This window comes from Crotalus tigris, unplaced genomic scaffold (assembly GCF_016545835.1).
Source record: "Crotalus tigris isolate CLP2741 ecotype Arizona unplaced genomic scaffold, ASM1654583v1 scf7180000020823.416525, whole genome shotgun sequence".
Classification (NCBI taxonomy): Eukaryota; Metazoa; Chordata; class Lepidosauria; order Squamata; family Viperidae; genus Crotalus; species Crotalus tigris.
In genome coordinates this window covers 315,676-339,198 of record NW_024098200.1, presented here as the reverse complement: position 1 = coordinate 339,198, position 23,523 = coordinate 315,676, and the positions used below count along the sequence as shown (strand labels likewise).

At 45.4% G+C, this 23,523-nt stretch overlaps 1 protein-coding gene across 1 annotated transcript in view; it reads left to right on the top strand.

Annotated features, from left to right (window-relative positions):
- Positions 1-23,299, top strand: part of PPM1E (protein phosphatase, Mg2+/Mn2+ dependent 1E) — a 40,701-nt gene extending 17,402 nt beyond the window's left edge. The window contains exons 2-7 of the mRNA XM_039368559.1: positions 4,292-4,410; positions 10,581-10,780; positions 13,528-13,716; positions 18,561-18,704; positions 20,448-20,541; positions 21,785-23,299. Coding sequence (XP_039224493.1) covers positions 10,715-10,780; positions 13,528-13,716; positions 18,561-18,704; positions 20,448-20,541; positions 21,785-22,854 — 1,563 coding nt within the window. The 5' untranslated portion in view covers positions 4,292-4,410; positions 10,581-10,714 and the 3' untranslated portion in view covers positions 22,855-23,299. The remainder of the gene's footprint in view (positions 1-4,291; positions 4,411-10,580; positions 10,781-13,527; positions 13,717-18,560; positions 18,705-20,447; positions 20,542-21,784) is intronic.
- The last annotated feature ends 224 nt before the right edge of the window (positions 23,300-23,523 follow it).

Below are 23,523 nucleotides of genomic sequence, written 5' to 3'. Positions count from 1 at the left end.
AGCAACTGTGTGGGTAGACAGCACAACTGCCGAAGCTGAAAAAGAGGTGCCTCTCGCTGGCATTTTAAGTTCAAGGGCTGGCATTTTATTGCTGGCAGCCTGTTATTTGGTGGGTATTGTTGATATTTTAGCTTTAAGACTCTCTGAAAGAAATTTACGGAAACATGACATGCAAAAAAAAATGCGAAGTCTCCCCGTTGGGTCGATGCAGTACGATTTGCGTTGTTATGTAAGGCTGCCCTAAATTTACAGTTTGAAAACTGTGGGTAAAATTGGCAGATGACGCTAAAATGGCAGGAATAGCCAAGATCCCAGAGGAACCCAAAGTTGCTTTTTTTTTTTTTTTTCAAAGAGGCCAACTGGACTTTCTTGTTTTTCCCTTGAAGACGTTTCGCTTCTCATCCAAGGAGCTTCCTCAGTTGTGACTGGATGGTGGGCGAATGGAAGGACTTTTATACTCCTTGTAGACAGCTGGTCATTTGCCTTCTTTTAGAGAGTCGTTGAGGCCACCTGGAGGTTTACCTGTGTCCTCAGGGTCACCTGAGTGGTTCAAATGGGTGTGGAGCCATCTTGGAACCGCTGAAAGGACTGTGTTGTAGACTGGAGATGGATGATGTCTCATATCCCCCCCCCCCCGGTTGAAGGAAGGCTGATCAATTTTGACCTAGATGGCCTCTTTGCCCCCTCTTTCAATCCAGCGGTCCTCTCTGTCCAAAATGTGGACTTTGCTGTCCTCAAAAGAGCGGCCTTCATCTTTTAAATGCAGATGGACTGCTGACTCTTGTCCTGGTGGGTTTGTTCTACTATGTTGTGCCGTGCATTTATGAAGTGGTTGTTTTGTTTCCCCAATGTACAGATCTGTACACGGCTCACTGCATCGTACTGCATATACCACGTTGCTCAGTTTGTGCCTGGGTGTTTTATCCTTGGGGCGGAAAAGGTTCTGCCTTGGTGTATTCGTGGGTTTGAAGTGTGCATGTATGTTGTGTTGGCTGACGATTTTCCTGAGTTTTTCCGATATGCCTGCAAACGTACAGAATGACAGCGTTGCTTCATTTATTATTTTCTTCTTTGTCTGTTATGGAGGAGCTCCTGATGGGTCTTTTTGGGGATTTGATGAAGGCCCACTTGGAATAGCCATACATTCTAAGGCAGGGGTCTTCAAACTTGTCCCTTTCATGACTTGCGGACGTCAACTCTCAGAATTCCTCAGCCAGCGTGCTTGGCTGAGGAATTCTGGGAGTTGAAGTCCGCAAGTCATAAAAGGGCCAAATTTGAAGACCCCTGTTCGAAGGGGCTTCCTTCATTTGCTTTAGTTTTTTTTTCTTTCCCATCTTTGCTGGCAGGAAGACCTTCAGCTCAGTGGCGTGCGGTTCTGACAATTCCCATTTTGTGCTCCAGTGGGTGGTGTGAATCAAAATGTAAATATCGATCCGGTTTATTAATTTGATGCTTATCTTGCCTCGCCACTCAAGAAGAGTGGCATTGAAACATCTAGATCAGATATGGAATAAATTTTATAGAGGGAGGGGAAAAAATGGAGGTCACAGTAAAGAGATAAACTGAGATAGAGACTAGAAATGTATAGTTGTATATAATGTAATTAATATACAATATGGACTGAGATGTCAGTCAAAGACGATTTACCATGTTCAATGTTTTTAATCCTTTTTTTTTCTTTGTACTTAATAAAAAATAAAAAAAGAAAGAAAAAGAAACATCTAGATCAGTATTTCTCAATTGTGGCCAACTTTAAGACTGGTGGACTTCAACTCCCAGAATTCCCCAGCCAGCCATGATGGCTGAGGTACCCTGGGAGATGAAGTCCACACGTCTTAAAAGTCGTTAAGGTTGAAAATCACTGATCTAGCTGGCCAACAGTTGTCCCAGGACCAGCGTACTTTTTCAAATAAATTTTAAATGTTCATGTTTATCATCAGAACCCTTGACAAAGTGAAAGAACCATTTAGTATAAAGGTAAAATATGAGCTAGAATGATTCAAGTTCCAATATCTCAGGGGCTGCCCCAAAGAAGAGGGAGTCAAGCTAATTTCCAAAGCATTTAAGGCAGGAGAAGAAGCAACAGATGGGAACTAACCAAGGAGAGAAGCAACCTGGAACTAAGGAGAAACTTCCTGACAGTGAGAACAATTAACCAGTGGAACAACCTGCCTCCAGAAGTGGTGAATGCTCCAACACTGGAAGTTTTTAAGAAGAGACTGGACAACCATTTGTACGAAATTGTGTAGGGTTTCCTGCCTGAGCCAGGGGGTTGGACTAGATGACCTCCAAGGTCCCTTCCAATATTATTATTATTATTATTATTATTATTATTATTATTATTATTATTATTATTATTATTATTATTATTATTATTGCTTCACTGTTGGCTGAAAACACTCCTTAGTATTGAGTGAAGGGCCACAGGTAGAGGGGGGGGTCTGAAATGTGGTGGGGAAATCGCAGTTTTGGACAGAAAACTACTGATCTCAGTTTTCCTATGTTCATTACAGGAAGTCCTCGACTTAAAACCATTCGCTTAGTGACCGAAGTTACAATGGCACTGAAAAAGCGGACTGCTGTAATGACCATTTTTCTCACTTATAACCATCGCAGCCTCCCCAGGATCACATGATCAGAAGCTTGGCAATTGATTTATATTTATGACGGTTGCAGTGTCCCGGGATCATGTGATCCCCTTTTGTGACCTTCGGATAAGCAAAGTCAAGGGGGAAGCCAGATTCACTTTTGTGTAGAATAGAGCTGGAAGGGACCTCGAAGGTCTTCTAGTCCAGCCCCCTGCTCAAGCAGGAGAATTTGTACCATCTCAGACATGTGACTGTCTAGCCCAGTGATGGCGAACCTTTGAGAGACCGAGTGCCCAAACTGCAACCCAAAACCCACTTATGCATTGTCGGGTGCCGGGTGGGTGTGGCCCATTGGGTGGGTGTGGCCCATTGGGTGGGTGTGGCCCATTGGGTGGGCATGGCTGCGGTGGTAACGGCAGACTGGGTGGGACTAAAAAGTTCAATCAATCAATTCCAAATTTGCAAGATCTTTTTTTTTCCTGCGAGAAGCTGAAATTGACTGATTGATTGAACCTTTTTTTTTTTTTTTGCACACGGCGGCGGAGTCCTAAAGCGAAAAGGTTTTATAAAACCCAGCTGAAGGCCTAGGACTGGGGCAATGGCATGTGTGCCCACAGAAAGGGCTCTGAGTGCCGCCTCTGGCACCTGTGCCATAGGTTCGCCACCACTGGTCTAGCCCAGGGGTAGGCAACCTTGGCTCTTTTCTGACTCGTGGACTTCAACTCCCAGAATTCCTGAGCCAGCCATGCTGAGGGGAAAGGGAAAGATTTCCAAGCTGAGCCATGCTGGCTCAGGAATTCTGGGAGTTGAAGTCCACGAGTCATAAAAGAGCCAAGGTTGCCTACCCCTGGTCTAGCCTCTTCTTAAAAATCTCCAGTGATGGAGCACCCACGATTTCTGGAGGCAAAGCTGTTCCACAATCATGTTCCTAACTGCCGTGATCCACTTGACAACTGTGGCAAGAAAGGTCGTAAAATGGGGCAAAGCTCACTTAACAACGGTGTCATTTCGCAACAGAAATGTTGTGGTAGTAACTCCAGGGCTATCTGTAATTCTGCAGCTGTGCAGCGAAGGCTGTAATCCACAAGCAGAAAGAAAACTGAAGAAAATACAGGAAGTCCTCGACTTACAACAGTTCATTTCGTGACCATTTGAAGTTAAAACGGCGCTGAAAAAAGCAATTTATGACCGTTTTTCACACTTACGACCGTTGCAACATCCTTGTGGTCAGGTGATCAAAATTCAGAGGCTTGGCAACTGGTGTGTACTTACGACAGTTGAAGTGTCCTGCGGTCATGCGTTGCCCTTTTATGACCTTCTGACAAGCAAAGTCTGTGGGGGGGGAGCCAGATTCGCTTAACAACTGTGTTCCTAATTTAACAACGGCAGTGATTCATTTAACAACGGTGGCAAGTAAAGGTCGTAAAATGGGACAAAATTCACTTCACAAAGTTCTCACTGAGCAAGATAAATTCTGGGCTGTTAAGAATAGATAAATAAAAACTAAAAAAAAAACAGAAACCCTGTTTATGATGAAGCCGTTCTTTGGAAAAAAAAGAAAAAAGAGGAACCGCATCGCTTAATCTTCAAAATTCTCAGGGTCGCTTCCAGCTCGTACGTAACCCGGGTGCGATTCTGCGTCCGGCTCTTTGCTTTTTACCGTAAAGGTTTCAAACTTTTTCTGTTTCTTCCTTCTCTTCCAGTAACTGCCCCTCTCTGCTGGCAGCAGCTTTAGCCCGGGCCACAGCCGATGATGTCCTGCAGAGTGACCTCTCCAATCTTTACCTGCCCAAACACGAGGACAGTCCAGATGGGATCATACGTAAGTGAGAAAATGCATCACAAACAGTCGTGTTTCTCAACCTTGGCACCTTTAAGATCAGTGGACTTCAACTCCCAGAATTCCACAGTCAGCAAAGCTGGCTGGGGAATTCTGGGAGTTGAAGTTCACTGATCTTAAAGTTGCCAAAGATGAGAAACACTGAGCTAGCTCCGGGAATTCTGGGAGTTGAAGTCCACTGATCTTAAAGTTGCCAAGGATGTAAACACTGAGCTAACTGGAGAATTCTGGGAGTTGAAGTCCACATATCTTAAAGTTGCCAGGCCTGGGAAATACTGAGCTAGCTGGGGAATTCTGGAAGTGGAAGTCCACAGATCATAAAGTCGCCAAGGTTGGGATTACATATATATATATATATATATATATATATATATATATATATATATATATATATATATATATTACATATATATAGTGGTGAGGATCGTAAAACAACCAGCGGGCCAAGGACAGGTTGCTATATGCGGAACAATTCGGTGCCGTATGGATGAATACAATCAATGGGCCGATGACGCGCAGAGGCAGGAGGTAATATGAGCTGGCTCCCAGGTCTCCTTTTACTCCAGCTCTGACGACGTCGGCAGTTTAGCTGACGAAAGTTTAGTGACTGTTTTTAACCACAGGCTTGTTTACATTAAACAGTCTGGTTTATTACATCCTGGTGTTCGTTTTTCTTTCTAACTTGGTTAATATGATGCCCAGGATTCGCATTTTTAGTATTTTAAAGGATACACAAACACACACACACACACACAAACACACACACACACATACACACACTGGTGAGATTCAGCCGGTTTGCACCAGTTTGGGAGAACCGGTAGCTAAATTTACCTGAATTCGGAGAATTGGCTGACTTCTGGAAGTCCAGTCTAGGCCTCGGAGGCCTCCCTGGTCTAGAATGGCCCACCAGAGGTGCATGGATACCACTTCTGGAAGTCTGTTCTAGGCATTGGAGACCCGGAGGAGGCCTCCCAGGCCTAGAACGGCCCACTGGAAGTGCATGGATACCACTTCCGGAAATCCGCTCTAGGCATTGGAGGCCTGGAGAAGGCCTCCCAGGCCGAGAACGACTGCCTGGAAGTGCATGATGCCACTTCTGGAAGTCCGTTCTAGGCATCGGAGGCCCAGGCCTTGTGGTTGTCCCAAAGGTACTTTTTGTCAAAAGGCAACTGGACTTTCTTTTGTTTTTTCTTGAAGACGTTTCGCTTCTCATCCAAGAAGCTTCTTCAGTTCTTACTGAATGATGGGGAATGGAAGGATTTATACTTCTTGCAATCATCTGGTCACTAGTACTCCCTCTGAGAGTCTTTCTGCATCGCAGTGTGACATTTACAGACTTGTATCTTGGAGAAACAAAACAACCACTTCACAAATGCATGGCACAACATAGGAGAACAAACCCATCAGGATAAGATTCAGCAGCCCATCTGCATTTAAGAGACGAAGGCCGCTCTTTCGAAGACAGCAAAGCCCACATTTTGGACAGGGAGGACCGCTGGCTTGAAAGAGGGGTCAAAGAGGCCATCTAGGTCAAAACTGAACAGCCCTCCCTCAACAGAGGGGGAGGGATACGACATCATCCATCTCCAGTCGACAACACGGTCCTTTCAGCAGTCTCAAGATGGCTCCACACCCATTTGAACCACTCAGGTGACCCTGAGGACACAGGTAAACCTCCAAGTGGCCTCAACGACTCTCCAAAGAATGCAAATGACCAGCTGTCTGCAAGGAGTTTAAATCCTTCCACTCTGATCCATCCGGTCAGAGCTGAAGAAGCTTCTTGGATGAGAAATGTTTTCAAATAAAAACAAGGAGGTCCAGTGGCTTCCTGAAAAAAGCACGTTTGGGATACCTGATTGCAAAGGTCCACTACAAGCAAGGTCCACAGTTGTTAAGGTGACGAAAACTTGAAAAAAATAAGAGAACGGGTTAGATCAATGGTTCTCAACCTGTGGGTCGGGACCCCATTTGGGGTCGAACGACCATTTCACGGGGGTCGCCAAACAACGCAGTCCGCCATTTTTTCCCCCTTTTCCTTAGCTGTGCTACTCCCTTTTATTCTATTGGCTTTTGAAAGCCAATAGAATAGACTCTCTTGAATAGAGTCTAATTCTATTGGCTTTCAAAAGCCAATAGGAATTGTCCAGCTGTCTCTGCCCTGCTGAGCCCGCCAAAAGTCCCATTCTGCAAACGGTGCTGCACCAGTTGAGTAGTCCTCGACTTACGACCGGTTGGGGGTCGCGGCATTAAAAAGGTTGAGAACCACTGGGTTAGATTAATGGTTCATGGGGATGAAATAGCTAAGCCTATAAAGGAGAGGCTGCTTGTGTTGATAGCTTGTTTTCTGGACTTTATTATTATTATTATTTCATTGAAAAATTAACTTTCCTTTTGGAGGCAGCCAACTGGGAGGTTTTATGGAGGTCTTGCTGTTTTGATTTTTTTTTTTTTAAATGGGTACAGCATCACGATACAGGAGTTTTTATAAAAAAACGAAAGAAGCTTTCTCTCTTTTTTTTTTAACACTTACACAACGCAGCAAAAGTTTCCACCCGCCAGTTCAAGATCACGTCTGTTTTTTTTTTTTTCACTCCGGAGTTCTTGCTGAGTAAGATCCCCAAACGCCAGTTAGGGACGGGAGGCAACCGTTTCTAGGACACGCTGACGGGCCGTTTATTGTTCAGCCTGCAAAATAGATTGCCATCTTTCCTTCCCTCTGCTTTTGTTCAAAAGGATTTAAATAAATAAATAAAGTGCCGAGCCAAGGATGGTGGCTTATTTTTGGCTGCGTTTATGTTGAATTTGCTGTTTTGGTCAAGGAAACGGATCCGTTCTTGTTCAGCTGTACAAACCCTCCTTAATTTCAAATTGAGATGGGTGAAACCAGCATTAAACATTTGACAGTCTCCGAGAATGGCTGACATTCCTCGGGCTCTCATCCTTGACGTGGAACGTTTGAGGAGGCTGGAAATTGTTAGCAGCTGCTGTACTCCAAGTGTGTTCTTGCAGTTACAGAACCCAAGGCAGGTAGTCCTCTAGTTACGACCACACAATTGGGCCCAAAATATCTATCTGTCTGTCTGTCTATCTATCATCTACCTACCTACCTACCTGTCATCGATCCATCCATGCAGTGGTGGGATTCAGCCAATTCTCACCAGTTCAGCAGAACTGGTAGCTAATTTTTTGTTACCCAGGCCCAGAATGGACTTCTGGAAATGGCATCCACACAGAGAACCGGTTGTTCACATATTTGAATCCCACCACTGCATCCATGTCTGTCTGTCTATCTACCTATATCTATCATCCATCCCTGTCTGTCTGTCTCTATCTGTCTGTCTATCATTCATCCATCTATCCATGTCTGTCTGTCTGTCTGTCTGTCTATCTATCTATCTATCTATCTATCTATCTATCTATCTATCTATCTATCTATCTATCTCTGTCTATCTGTGTATCTATCTATCATCTATCTATCTGTCTATATCTATCTATCTATCTATCTATCTATCTATCTATCTATCTGTCTATATCTGTCTATCTGTGTATCTATCATCTATCTATCTGTCTATCTATATCTATTTATCTATCTGGGTATCTGTATCTATCTGTATTTGTGTATCTGTCTATCTATCTCTGTGTATCTATCTCTATCTATCTATCTGTCTATCTGTGTATCTGTCTGTATATCTGTGTATCTATCTCTGTATTCGTGTATCTGTCTGTCTATCTATCTATCTATCTATCTATCTATCTATCTATCTATCTATCTATCTATCTATCTATCTATCTATCTATCTATCTATCTATCTATCATCCATGCAGTGGTGGGATTCATCCAGAACTCTCCTACCAACACTGACAGGGCAAAACACTTGCATATAAACAGAGAGCAAACCCTACTTGCTTCTGATACTGATGATGTTACTTGGTTGGGTCATGAAACATCTGCAAGAAAACCCCCAAGCTCAGAGACAAGGGCCCCTCATTTCAACCCTGAGCTACAAATATTTTCCTCCCCCCCTTCCTCCTCTTCCTCCTCCTCCCCACTGTCTTCTAGCATAGCTATCCAGTTTACCCATAGATAAACATCTGCAAGAAAACCCCCAAGCTCAGAGAGCACCAGGGACCCCACAAACCTAACAGTTCCCGGTCCATGCCATTAGTCACCTTTTCTGCCATTTGTTACAAGACGGGAGTTTTACATACAAAGACGGCGTGCAGCAGACTGCAAACTAGCGGTCGTTTCTTAAGCAGCCATTCCTGGGCAACCAGCCCCACCCTTGTGAAGTAAAGTGGCTGGATTGGGACTTCCGCTACCATTTTAGGCTTCCTGGCTGGAGGGAAAGGAGCACTTGGTGGTGAACGTAGACAGGATGACGGCTGACTCAGCCCCAGGCACAGCACTCCAGCATTAAGGATTGATGAGTAATTTACAGCTGCATGGGGGTGGATAAACCTTGGAGGACTCTTAAAAAAAATAAAATTGTGAACCAGTAATTATTGATGATGCTCACACAGTGTGTGCCATCCGCAGGGGGGCTGCCCTTCCGAGCATCAACAGAGCGAGTGGACTTTTTCTCTCCGGCTGGGGCACATGCCTTCCTCCCCAGCAGAAGTCAGCATTTCTGTTTCTGTTCAGTCCATTAGCTGGAAGGGGCCGTGGAGGTCTTCTAGTCCAACCCCCTGCTCAAGCAGGAGAACCTATACCAGTGATGGCGAACCTTTTAGAGACCGAGTGCCCAAACTGCAACCCAAAACCCACTTATGCATCGTCGAGTGCCGGGCGGGTGTGGCCCATTGGGTGGGTGTGGCCCATTGGGTGGGTGTGGCCCATTGGGTGGGTGTGGCCCATTGGGTGGGCGTGGCTGCAGTGGTAACGGCAGACTGGGTGGGACTAAAAAGTTCAATCAATCGATTCCAACATTGCGAGATCTTTTTGTTTCCCCGCGAGAAGTTGAAATTGATTGATTGATTGAACCTTTTTTTTTTTTTTGCACACGGCAAAAATGTTTTATAAAACCCAGTTGAAGGCCTAGGACTGGGGCGACGGCGCGCGTGCCCAAAGAGAGGCCTCTGAGTGCCACCTCTGGCACCCGTGTCATAGGTTCGCCACCACTGCCCTATACCATTTCAATCCATCAGAATAGAGCTGAAAGGGGCCTTGGAGGTCTTCTAGTCCAGCCCCCTGCTCAAGCAGGAGATCCTATACCACTTCAGACAGGCGGCTGTCCAGTCTCTTCTTAAAGACCTCCAGTGATGGAGCACCCAGAATTTCTGGAGGCAGGCGCCTTGGAGAATAGCTTGGCTCCCTCTTCTTTGGGGCAGCCCCTGAGATACTGGAACACTGCTATCATGTCCCCCCTCGTCCTTCTCTTCATTAAATTAGACATCCCCAATTCCAGCAACCGTTCCTTGTATGTTTTAGCCTCCAGTCCCCTAATCATCTTTGTTGCTCTTCTCTGTACTCTTTCTAGGGTCTCAACATCTTTTTTACATCGTGGTGACCAAAACTGGATGCCGTATTCCAAGTGTGGCCTTACCAAGGCCTTGTAAAGTGGTATTAATACTTCACGTGATCTTGATTCTATCCCTCTGTTGATGCAGCCTAGCACTGTGTTGGCCTTTTTGGCAGCTGCCGCACACGGCTGGCTCATATTGAAGGGATTGTCCACTAGGACACCGAGATCCCTCTCACATACTACTATTGAGCAAGGCACCCCCTATAGTATACCTGTACATCCACCTTGCCCCTGTTGTTAAGCCAATCCCTGCAGTTGTTAACTCAGCAACAGGGCTGTTAAGTGCCTCTGGCTCCCACACTGACTTGTCAGAAGTTCACAAAAGGGCATCACGTGACCCCCCGGGGGCACTGTGACCGTCATGAATACAGGCCAATGGCCAAGCAAATTTTAATTGGCTGACCGTGGGGGACGCTGCAACGGTCATCAGTGTGAAAAATGGTCACGAGTCTTAACTTTGCGGTTGTAACTTTGAACGGTCACTAAAGGACCTGTCGTAAGTGGAGGACTGCCTGTCTCTTTCGGCAAAACATCAGAGGAAAAAAGGATTTACTCCTGGAAGACCGTATTCCTTTGTATTTCAACGAGTAGTTTTTCGTTCTTACGTGGTGTTGGCTCTCCTTTCAGAGGTGGAGACGGAGAAGTTGGCCCGCATAGTCTTCAGCAAGCTTCACAACACTTGCAGCACCTGGTTGAAGGACTTCCCGCTCCGGACAAAGCCACATCGGTACTATGACACATCGATCCACGCCATTAAGAACATGAGAAGGAAGATGGAAGACAAGCACGTCTGCATTCCGGACTTCAACACGCTCTTCAACCTGGAGGTAAAAGAGTCCTGCCAGCAGGGCAGCTAAGTCAGATGAGATGAAATTTGAGGTAGCCAAGAATGCAAGACTCCAGGTGGGCGCCAAGGGAAATGTTTTCATTGCATGTAGATTTAATAAGGTGGGTAGGGGTGGGAACCTTAAAATGTGAAGGAACTCCGTACCAATATCTCCATTTGTCAGGCTCCAAAACCAAGAAAGAATAGATCAGAGCAGAGCAGAGCAGAACAGAACAGAACAGAACAGAATAGAATAGAAATATAGAATAGTAAAATAATAGAATAGAATAGAATAGAATAGAATAGAATAGAGTAGAATAGAATAGAATAGAATAGAATAGAATAGAATAGAAAATATGGAATGGAATGGAATAGAATAGAATAGAATAGAAAATATGTAATAGAATAGAATAGAATAGAATAGAATAGAATAGAATAGAATAGAATAGAATAGAATAGAATAGAATAGAATAGAAAATATGGAATGGAATAGAATAGAATAGAAGTAGAATAGAAGTAGAATGGAATAGAATAGAATAGAATAGAATAGAATAGAAAATATGGAATGGAATAGAATAGAATAGAATAGAATAGAATAGAATAGAATAGAAAATATGGAATGGAATAGAATAGAAGTAGAATGGAATAGAATAGAATAGAAGTAAAATAGAATAGAAGTAGAATAGAATAGAATAGAATAGAATAGAATAGAAAATATGGAATGGAATAGAATAGAATAGAAAATATGGAATGGAATAGAATAGAATAGAAAATATGGAATGGAATAGAATAGAATAGAATAGAATAGAAAATATGGAATGGAATAGAATAGAATAGAAAATATGGAATGGAATAGAATAGAATAGAATAGAATAGAATAGAAAATATGGAATGGAATGGAATAGAATAGAATAGAAGTAGAATGGAATAGAATAGAACAGAAGTAAAATAGAATAGAATGGAATGGAATGGAATAGAATAGAATAGAAAATATGGAATGGAATATAACAGAATAGAAGTAGAATGGAATAGAATAGAATAGAACAGAATAGGAATAGGAATATGGAATGGAATGGAACAGAATAGAATTTAGAATGGAATGGAATGGAATAGAATCAGAGTTGGAAGGGACCTTGGAGGTCTTCTAGACCAGTGTTGGTGAACTTTTAGAGACCGAGTGCGCAAACTGCAACCCAAAACCCACTTTTTTATCGCCGGGTGCCAAGTGGGCGTGGCCCACTGGATGGGCGTGGCTGTGGTGGTCATGGCAGACTGGGTGGGTGTGGCCAAGGTGGGCGTGATCACCTCAATGTTGCTCGTGGGGAGGGACGCCTGTGGGGGCCGGGCAGGGTTGGGGGAGATCCAGGGGGTCTCTGGCAGGTGGGGCAGTGGGCAGGAGGCTCGTCCTGCGGGGAGGGGCGAGGCAGGGCGGGGGTGCCATTGTCACAGGGCAAGGTGAGGCAGGGGCTGGGGTGGCTGCTGCTTGACACTATCGGCCCCTGCACACAGAGGCCAGCGAGCACATGGGTGCTGGGATGCATCTAGCCACGTGGGACCTCGGCGAGTTAGCGGGCGGCTGGTTGAAGAGGGACAGTTGCCATCTCTGGGGCCTGGCGTGCGTGCCCCCAGAGAAGGCGCTGAGTATCGCCTCTGGCACGCATGCCATAGGTTTGCCACCACTGTTCTAGACATTCTGAGTTACTCCAAAGCAGTTTCCTTTATTGTTCCTCAACAATATTTGAAGGACCCTAATCATTAAATATGAGCCAGCCGTGTGCTGCAGCTGCCAAAAAAGCTAAGATAGTTCTAGGCTGCATCAAGAGAGGGATAGAATCAAGATCACATGAAGGGTTAATACCACTTTACAAGGCCTTGGTAAGGCCACACTTGGAATACAGCATCCAGTTTTGTTAGCCATGATGTAAGGAAGATATTGAGACTCTAGAAAGAGTACCGAGAAGAGCAACAAAGATGATTAGGGGACTGAAGGCTAAAGTGTACAAAGAATGATTGCTGGAATTAGTTATGTCTGGTTTAATGAAAAGAAGGACGAGGGGAGACACGATAGCAGCGTTGCAATATGTAAGGGGCTGCCGCAAAGAAGAGGGGGGTCAACCTATTCTCCAGAGCCCCTGAAGGCAGTAGAAGAAGCAACGGATGGAAACTAATCAAGGAGAGAAACACACACACACACACTGCATTCCATAATTGCTCTCACTATTAGGAAATTTCTCCTTAGTTCCAGGTTGCTTCTCTCCTTGATTAGTTTCCATCCGCTGCTTCTTGTCCTGCCTTCCGGTGCTTTGGAGAATAGCTTGACTCCCTCTTCTTTGTGACAACCCTTAGGCTGTAGGAGAAGGAGTGGCAGAGCCTGGCAGAGATGGTGGGGGTGGAGTCAAGAGAGTAATCAGCCTAGCATCTTTACGTTCCCACAAGTCGTCTGAAGTCCAACCCCTCTTGAATTCTGTTGAGTGACCTAAGGCCAATTTAGTGCTGACCCTTGACTAGATTTTTGTGTGTAGGCCTGAGCCATAAATCAGCTTAACTGGAGCTTAACATGTGGTCTGGATTCTTCAACCTGACAGTTTCCATATCCATCTTTTCCCGGCTAACCTCTGTGCATGATTTTTAGTCCGTACCAGTCTGACTTACGTTTTTCTTGTTTAAAGGCCCTCTGCACAACCTGGTGCTGAAGCTGCGGGCTCTCAGCCTGTTCTCTGCTTAATTTGCTCCTTTTTCAATTGCCAGGATCAAGAAGAGCAGGCTTATTTTGCCGTCTTCGATGGCCACGGAGGCGTGGATGCGGCCATCTACGCCTCCATTCACCTGCACGTGAATTTGGTGCACCAAGAAGCGTTCCAGCACGACCCGGCCGAAGCCCTCTGCAAGGCCTTCCAGGTGACGGATGAGCGCTTCGTGCAGAAGGCCGCCAGAGAGGTGAACTGGCTTCATTGCTTGAGCGAGCGGGCAGGACTTGGGTTTTCAGAGAGCTCTGGGTTTATGACTGGACTGAATCTGGAACAGCCGTTGGAGGCATTGTTTAAGGCAGCAGTCCCCAGCCTTTCCAGCTCTCTGGACCGACAATGGCGTTGGCATCAGCAGAGCGTGTATGTGTGTGTGTGTGTGTGTGTAGAGGAGATGGTTACTTGCATTGAGGCCAGAGTGTGTGTGTGTAGCTCCATTTGCACAAGTGGCAGGCATGCACGCACACGGCTCACGCAAACGGAGCTTTGCACCGGGATGCGCTCACCCGCCGCTTGCGCAAGTAGGGCTGCGTGCATGCACGCAGGCACATTCACCTGCTGATTGTGCAGCTTGGTTTTGAACAGGCTGCGGCCCGGTACTGGGCTACAGTCTGGGGGTTGGGGACTCCTGGTTTAAGACACTTCTGGGTTAAAAGGAGAATAGAATAGAATAGAATAGAATAGAATAGAATAGAATAGAATAGAATAGAATATGGAATGGAATGGAATGGAATAGAATAAAAATAGAGTAGAATAGAATAGAATAGAATAGAATAGAATAGGACAGGACTAGACTAGACTAGACTAGAATAAGAACAGGAATAGAATAGAATAGAATAGAATAGAATAGAATAGAATAGAATAGAATAGAATAGAATAGAATAATAATAGAAATAGGATACAAAAATAGAACAGAACAGAATAATAGAATAATATACAAAGAATAGAATAGAACAGAATAGAATCAGAACAGGAATATAATAGAATAGAATAATATTAGAATAAAATAGAAATAGGATACAACACTAGAACAGAACAGAATAATAGAATAAAAAGAATAAATTAGAATAGAATAGAATAGAATAGAATAGAATAGGACGTTGGAGATCATCTAGTCCAACCCCCTGCTCAGGCAGGAAACCCCATACCATTTCAGACAAATGGCTGTCCAGTCTCTTTTTAAAAGCTTCCATTCATAACGTCTGGAGGCAGGCTGTTCCCCTGATTTAAGGATCAGCCAGTGACATCACCATTGCCTGGGGATGCCCGTGGGGGCTCTTTTCATGTCCCTGTCAACGAGCTGGAGCGAGTGACAGGAGCTCACCCCGCCAGGCAGCTAACCTCCAACCCAGCCTCCTAACTGCATGGACCACCGCGCTCCTTATCCTAGAGGAGTAGAAATAGTCCTCGAATTATGGAGCCCAGAATTCCCATTGTACGTCATGATAATCATAACGGGAGGCACTGATGTGACTGACCCATTTTATGGCATTTTTTTTGTAGTGGTCGTTTAAGTGAACCCCTTGTCTGCCATGGATGGTTTTTTTTCTGGAATCTGGAAGTAAATACTGGTTTCTAGCAAAAAATATTGTCCTCACGTGACTGTGGGCTGCTGCAAACAGTTGTAAACGAGGGCCGGTTGCTTAGTGCCCAAAATACTGTCAAATGTGATTGGGGGCGGGGGGGGGCTGCTCCCAATCCAATTGGAACTTGGAATCTGGGTCCCAAATACTTTTTGTGTTTGTCGTAAGTTCAAATGGTCGTTAAGGGACCGTTCGTAAGTTGAGGACTATCTCTAAACCTGGATGAAACTTCTTTTCAGGCTAGTTGTTTGGAAGAAAACCTCCCAATATCTTCATTTATTTTCCTGCAAGCCAGACCGCTCGCCTGGAATTTCAAGCACCGACACCGAGAGAATTGAAGGAATATATATATATATATATATATATATATTTGCAATTTTGTAGTTTTAATTTTTCGAAAACAATTTAAAGGTGGATTCAGTCTCTTTCGAAGAAATTTATCGTTTTCCCTGGCTTGGAACCATCTGAATAACAAATACGGGTGGCTTTTATCAAAGGAGAAAAAATAATTAATTTTGAAGTCTGTGGAGATTCTCAGCCATACAGATCATGGTGGTCCCAAATATGCTTTTTTTCAGGAGGCAACTGGACTTCCTTGTTTTTCCTTTGAAGACGTTTCGCTTCTCATCCAAGAAGCTTCTTCAACTCTGACTGGATGGTGGGTGAATGGAAGGATTTATACTCCTTGCAGACAGCCGGTCATTTGCCTTCTTTTAGAGGGTCCTTGAGGCCACTTGAAGGTTTGTCTGTGTCCTCAGGGTCACCTGTGTAGTGCAAATGGGTGGGGAGTCTCCTTGGAATGGCTGAAAGGACTGTGTTGTGGACTGAAGATGGATGATGTCGTATCCCTCCACCTCTGTTGAGGGAGGGCTGCCCAGTCTTGGTCTAGATGACCTCTTTGACCCCTCTTTCAAGCCAGCGGTCCTCCCTGTCCAAAATGTGGACTTTGCTGTCTTCGAAAGAGCGGCCTTCGTCTCTTAAATGCGGATGGACCACTGACTCTTGTCCTGATGGGTTTGTTCTCCTATATTGCCAATAAACCTCCAAGTGGCTTCAACCACTCTCAGAAAGAATGCAAATGACCAGCTGTCTGCAAGGAGTATAAATCCTTCCACTCTCCACCATCCGGTCAGAGCGGAAGAAGCTTCTTGAACGAGACACAAAATGTCTTCAAAGAAAAAACAAGAAAGTCCACTTGCCTCCTGGAAAAAAAAAACACCGTTGGGATTTTGATTAATTTTGAAGGGATTGGTCAAACTGGGTGCACGAGAGTTGCTTTGGAATCCTGTTTTATTGGGAGAAATACAGAGGCCATCATATAATTATGCTTTGACAAACTAGCCTTAACGTGGCTCTGGAAGTCATTGACTCAATCTTTCCTGTTCTGAGCAAATTCCCAAAGCTTTAGTTTTGCCTGTGGCAGAAGCTATTTTGGGTGGCTTTGATCACAGCAAAGCCGGTAGACTTTCCCTGTTTCTGTCTGTTTCTCTAATAGAAAAATTGAAGAAAAATAACTGTTCATGTTGAACAGTACTGATTTGGCACATATCCACTGATGCTCTCAATTTCCCCCATCCCCCCTTAAGTCATTAAATTAGGACAGGTTTCAAAATGATTTTGCCCGGGGCTCTGAGGATTTACAAGTCAGAATTGCACATCGGTGTTTCAAACAGCTTGGTAGAATCTATTGCTCGCACTGGCTTCAAAAATACATGTTAAAAATATGTCTAGCAACTGTTGGAAATGTAGACTAAAACCAGGCACATACTACCATCTTTGGTGGACATGCCTTAAAGCAGAATTCTGGGAGTTGAAGTCCACAAGTCATAAAAGGGCCAAGTCGGAAGACCCCTGCCCTAAAGCCAAAAGGTTTTGGTTAAGAATACATATATGGTTAGAGAAAATGATTTAAAAAACATACAGATTTTAACCAGAATTATTTTTGTTAGGTATAATTGTAGGAAATTATGAGAAAGAATGTATGTATTTAATGTAACGTGTATTAACGGCGGCAAGAATTGTATTCGCTCAACATTGGAAAAATGCAGAATTACCAACGGAGGAAGAGTTAATCAGAAAAATTCTAGATCAGTGGTTCTCAATCTTTTTATACGGCGACCCCGGTCATAAGGACGCGCTGCGGCACCCCCATGCGCGGCGCACATGCGTGGCGGTGCCCCCATGCATGGCGCACATGCACGGTGCCGCCAGCTGAGGAAAAAAATGGCGGATCGCGTTGTTTGGCAACCCCCGTAAAATGGTCGTTCGACCCCAAATGGGGTCGCAACCCACAGGTTGAGAACCGCTGTTCTAGATAGTGCAGGAATGGACAGGGTGACATTGAAAATGAAAGAGAAAGAAAACTCAATATACTTTAGAACAGTGATGGCGAACCTATGGCACGGGTGCCAGAGGCGGCACTCGGAGCCCTCTCTATGGGCACGCGCGCCGTCGCCCCAGTCCTAGGCCTTCAGCTGGGTTTTATAAAACCTTTTCGCTTTAGGCCTCCGCCGCCATGTGCAAAAAAAAAAAAGAGGTTCAGTCAATCAGTCAATTTCAACTTCTCGCGGGGGGGGGGAAGAGATCTTGCAAAGTTGGAATTGATTGATTGAACTTTTTAGTCCCACCCAGTCTGCCGTTACCACCGTAGCGACGCCCACCCAATAGGCCACACCCACCCGGCACCCGACGATGCATAAGTGGGTTTTGGGTTGCAGTTTGGGCACTCGGTCTCTAAAAGGTTCGCTATCATTGCTTTAGAACATGGGACACTTTTTATCCATGGCTAGAAAAACAAGGTAGAGAGAAAGGAACTTAATACGTATTAGCAAGTTAAATATTGGAACCCAGACAACATGTTGCTGATAAAATATTAACTGACAGAGTTAAGACTAGTATAGCTATTTCAAGCTCTTTAGCTCTCATCAGCTTTATATTTGGTAGATCGGGTGCTCCACCCAACACACACACACATGTAAAAACTGCGCAGGGAGTCCTCGACGTATGACCACAATCCAGCCCAAACCTTCCGTTGCTAAGCGAGATACTTGTTAAGTGAACTTTGCTCCACTTTACAACCTTTCTTGCCACGGCTGCTAAGTGAATCGCTGCAAGTGTTAAATTAGTAACACAGTCGTTAAGTGAATCTGGCTTCCCCATTGACTTTGCTTGTCGGAAGGCAAACAGATAACCCCGGAACACTGCAGTCGTCGTAAATATGAGTCAGTTGGCAATCCCGTCTTCATGGGGGATGCCGTAGCGGTTGTGTGAGAAACGGTCATAAGTCTCTTTTTTTCAGTGCTGCTGTAACGTTGACCAGTCATTAAATGAAGCGTCGTAAGTCGAGGACTACCTGCAGCGCAAAGAAGCTGGCTTTTGTTCTGTCTCTCAAACTGTCGGCTTGGCTCCACTTTCTCAGTGTGCGTCCCAGTTGACGGCTCTGCTTTCCCTTTAGAGCTTGCGATGTGGCACCACAGGCGTTGTGACGTTCATCCGAGCGAGCATGTTGTACGTGGCCTGGCTGGGGGACTCTCAAGTGATGCTGGTGAAAAGGGGCCAAGCGGTGGAACTGATGAAGCCTCATAAACCAGATCGGGAGGTGAGTCCACCCTAGGACTACAAAACCCTTTGTACAAAAGGGGACTTGGCTGAGGGCCGCCCAGCTTGCGCAGCATCTTTGCAGTTGCTAATTTGTGTGGCGTGCCAGTTCATGCCCCTTTCCTGGATAGGGAGGCTTCTCTCCGCTCGGTCACTCACGCCCTGGTCCTCTCCTGTTTGGATTACTGCGATGCGCTGTACATGGGGCTACCCGTGAAGAGTATCTGGAAGCTTCGGCTGCCACAGAATCACCAAGGCAATTTTGGGCATCCAAAGAAGGCCGCATTAAGACCTTTGGTCCATGACCTACACTAGGTGCCGTTCTGCTTCTGGGTCCAATTTAAGGTGTTGGTTATGATCTTGAAAGCCCTACGTGGCAAGGGGTCAGGCAGCTATAGAACCGTCTTCAGGGTCCCATTACAGCGGCCTGTCGCACCCAGTCAGGGAGCAAATGTATGTTGTGCATCTCATCAGTTACTTCTTACATTCTCACTGGCGGGGTCCAGGAAGAGGGCCTGCCGTTGCCCCCGCCCTGTGGAACATTCTCCCCCCCCCCCCGGCCTTCTGGAAAGGCGTAAAAACATGGCTGTGTGCACAGTAGAGCATGCAGCCTTGGGGCTGATGGGCGCCATGAAAGCCCTCTCCCCACTTTTCAATTAAATTTTAATAGTGTTTTTAGCATCCTTGCCTCTTTTTAATTTTTATGCACCGTGGTTATGTTGTACACTCCCCAGAATCCTCTCTATGAGGGAGATGGGCAGTTCCAAAATGTGATAGTGATAGATAGATAGATAGATAGATAGATAGATAGATAGATAGATAGATAGATAGATAGATAGATAGATAGATAGATAGATAGATAGATAGACAGACAGACAGACAGACAGACAGACAGAGATAATAGGTAGATAGATGATAGGTAGGTAAGTAGGTAGGTAGGTAGAGACATAGATGATAGCCAGTCAGCCAGCCAGATAGATAATAGACAGACAGATACATAGAGATGATGGATAGATACAAATGAGATAGATAGATAGATAGATAGACAGACAGACAGACAGACACAGATAGATAATAGGTAGATAGATGATAGGTAGGTAAGTAAGTAGGTAGGTAGAGACATAGATGATAGCCAGCCAGCCAGATAGATAGATAATAGACAGACAGATACATAGAGATGATGGATAGATACAAATGACAGACAGGCAGGCAGGCAGACAGGCAGATATAGATGATAGACAGACAGACAGACAGACAGACACACAGATGGATAATAGACAGAGATACATAGAGATGATGGATAGATAGATAGATAGATAGATAGATAATGGATGGATGGATGATGGTAGATAGATATAGAGAGCAGCATGCTGGCCTAGTGGTGAAGATACTTGCCTCCCGCTCGGAGGGTGGATAATTTAATCCTAAGTAGCAGATTTTCTCTCCTAGGGGTGCAAAGAAAAAATATCTGCTGCGAACTTTGCGTGGCGTCAGGAAGGACAGCCAGCCAGTAAATGCCCAGCTCCATCCAGTCATCCGACTCTCCCCCGAATTAAGGGATTACAGGATCATAAAAAGAGAGGGTTTTTTTTTAAGGATATATATATATAGAGAGAGCGATTGAATCATTTGTTTTTATGGTTTGAGATGAAAATTGAGGAAATGGGTGTACTGTAAGTGCTATGTAGGCAAATTCCAGTGCAGCCAGAAGTTCAACCAATGGGTGAATTATCTTCTGCTTTAGGATGAGAAGAAACGCATTGAGGCCCTTGGAGGCTGTGTGGTCTGGTTTGGAGCATGGCGAGTCAACGGAAGTCTTTCTGTCTCCCGAGCCATTGGTAAGGAAAAAAAAAAAAGGCTACGCTTTGTAGTCCTTTACAATTGTTAATGTGGATTGCTGATAGGCAGGAAACGCTGCAGCCAGAGGAGGCAAATTGAATGAAAATGTCTCCTCAGTAGAGTATTGTTTGGAACAAAGCCAAGTAAAGCATCAGAAAATGCTAGAGAAGGGATTAAAAGCAAAACGCAAGGATGATTTTGATGCTGTCAGTTTTAACAGAATAACACAGTTGGAAGGGACCTTGGAGGTCTTCTAGTCCAACCCCCTGCTCAGGCAGGAGACCCTATATCAATCTGGACAAACAGATTCTTAAAAGCCTCCAGTGTTGGAGCATTCAAAACCTCTGGAGGCAACCTGTTCCACTGATTAATTGTTCTCACTGTCAGAAAATGTCTCCTTAGTTCCAGGTTGGAACTTGGAACTGCTGAAAGGATTGTGTTCCACACCCATTTGCACCACTCAGGTGACCCTGAGGACACAGGTCAGCCTCCAAGTAGCCTCAACGACTCTCTAAAGGCAAATGACCGGCTGTCTGCAAGGAGTATAAATCTTTCCATTCCCCACCATCCAGTCAGAGCTGAAGAAGCTCCTTGGATGAGAAGTGAAACGTCTTCAAAGAAAAACAAGAAAGTCCAGTTGCCTCCCGAAAAAGCTCCTATGTTAATGAGAGCTGGTGACTTGATGCATTCAGATAAAATTGGGGAGCCTCATTGTCACATAACAGCTTTCCTCAAGCTTCCCGTTCACTGTTAGTATTTTATGTGGTGTTTTTTTTTTACGGCCTTAAAAGGCAGAGAAAAAGATAAATGGCTTAACACAGGAATCTTCAAACCTGGCCCTTCTATGACTTGGTTTGAAGGCCCCTGGTCTGGCTCTAAGCCCACGGTTTCACAAAATGGCCGACTGAGGAATTCTGGGAGTTGAAGTCCACAAGTCATAAAAGGGCCAGGTTTGAAGGCCCCTGGTCTGGCTCTAAGCCCACGGTTTCATCAAAATGGCCGACTGAGGAATTCTGGGAGTTGAAGTCCACAAGTCATAAAAGGGCCGAGTTTGAAGGCCCCTGGTCTGGCTCTAAGCCCACGGTTTCATCAAAATGGCCGACTGAGGAATTCTGGGAATTGAAGTTCACAAGTCATAAAAGGGCTGAATTTGAAGACCCCTGGCTTAATGGTTATATGTCAGAAGCCTAAATCAATCAATCAATCAATCTCTCTCCCTCTCCCCCTCCCTCCCTGTTCCAGGTGATGCAGAGCACAAGCCATACATCTGTGGAGACGCAGATTCTGCCTCCACGGCGCTGGATGGATCGGAAGACTACCTCATCCTAGCCTGCGACGGCTTCTATGACACGATGAATCCCGACGAGGCGGTGAAGGTGGTGGCTGACCACTTGAAGGAGAACAATGGAGACAGCAGCATGGTGGCCCACAAGCTGGTGGCTTCAGCTCGAGACGCCGGCTCTAGCGACAACATCACCGTCATCGTGGTCTTCCTCAGGGACATGAGCGCCTCCGTCAGCGTCGGCGAGGACTCCGAGTGGACCGAGAACTCTTTCCAAGGTGGGCAAGAGGACAGCGGAGACGACAAAGAGAACCAGGGGGACTGCAAGAGACAGTGGCCTCAGCACCAGGTCTCGGCGCCCGCCGATCTTGGCTACGACGGCCGAGTGGATTCCTTCACGGACCGAACTACCTTGAGCGCCGGCTCCTCCATCAACGTCTTCGAAGATCCGGGCTGCCTAGACCTGAGGAAAACCGAAGCTGGCAAACTCCACAGTGCCAAACGCCTCTCCCCAGATCAAGTCTTCAGTGCCGGCGTCCCCAAGAGGGCGATTTTGAGTCAAGGCATCTTGGGCAAAGGCAAGAGAGGGGAGGGCGTTACGCCCGAAGGGCGCGACCCTCTGCGGGGCTCTGTGAACTTGGGCTGTCCCCGCCCAGGGGAGCGCGACGTGGCGCCGGCGGAGGCCCCGATCTCCGCCGGGCCTGAAGGCGAGTGGTTCAAGTCATGGGGAAGACCTGCTTCCATTTTCTCTCATTTTCATTTCTGCGACGTGAAGCGGTGGCAACGGTTAGCCAGACTGAAGCCGAAGCTCCACGGGCTTCTCTTTGAGCAGAGGCCCCTTTTCTGCTCAGAAAGTTTAACCCTCTGCTCACCCAACCTCCTAAATGGCCGTAGGAACAAGTTCTTAAGAAGTCGTCCTGGGCAAATGTCCCTTGGCTGCCATCAAAGTCACGGTGACAGCATTTTGTTGATGCTAAGGCCAAGTCCCTGTATACCAGACCCGTGGCTGCTGTGGAGTTGTAAAAAATAACACGTTCCCTCCTTTTTTTTCCCCCTTTTCTTCTTCTTCTTCTTCAATAGTCTAGACATTCACAGAATTAGAAGTAATTCAGAGGGAGCGTTTCAGAATCAGGATACCGGCGGAAGGCTTGACTCGTGTAAATACCTCCTAAGGAATCAGTGTTTGTCTCCAAAATCATCCTGGGAATCGGTGTTTTCGCCTCCAAAATTGTGAAAAACACAAACCAACCAACAAACAAGGATTGGCACATCGGTCCGCCTAGCAATTTCCTGGACACATTCAATCTTCTCTCTCTCTCTCATGTACAAACACACACACACACACGGATCATGTATGCACTCTGTGTAGTAGCTTCATTTCTTCGTGGGGACTGGATATTCTTATGGACTCGCCGGACAAGACAGGAAGGTGCCATTAAAAAAAAAACAAAGAAAAGAATTTGCAAAAAAAAAAAGAGAGAGAAAGAGAAAGAGAGAGGTCTATGGAGCAATATTTTCAGAAAGACCTTCTAGACCCATGGGTATTTTTTTGTTTTTTGTTTTGTAAGTGGAGGAGAGGAGGAAGTAGGGAAAGCGTAAGGAATCCTTGGGAATTTGGGCTCCTTTAATCCGAAGAGCAAAAAATTACGTTATCAGGTCGTTTTGCAGGTCTGTTGTTAAAAGCCATAGTGGGAGGTTT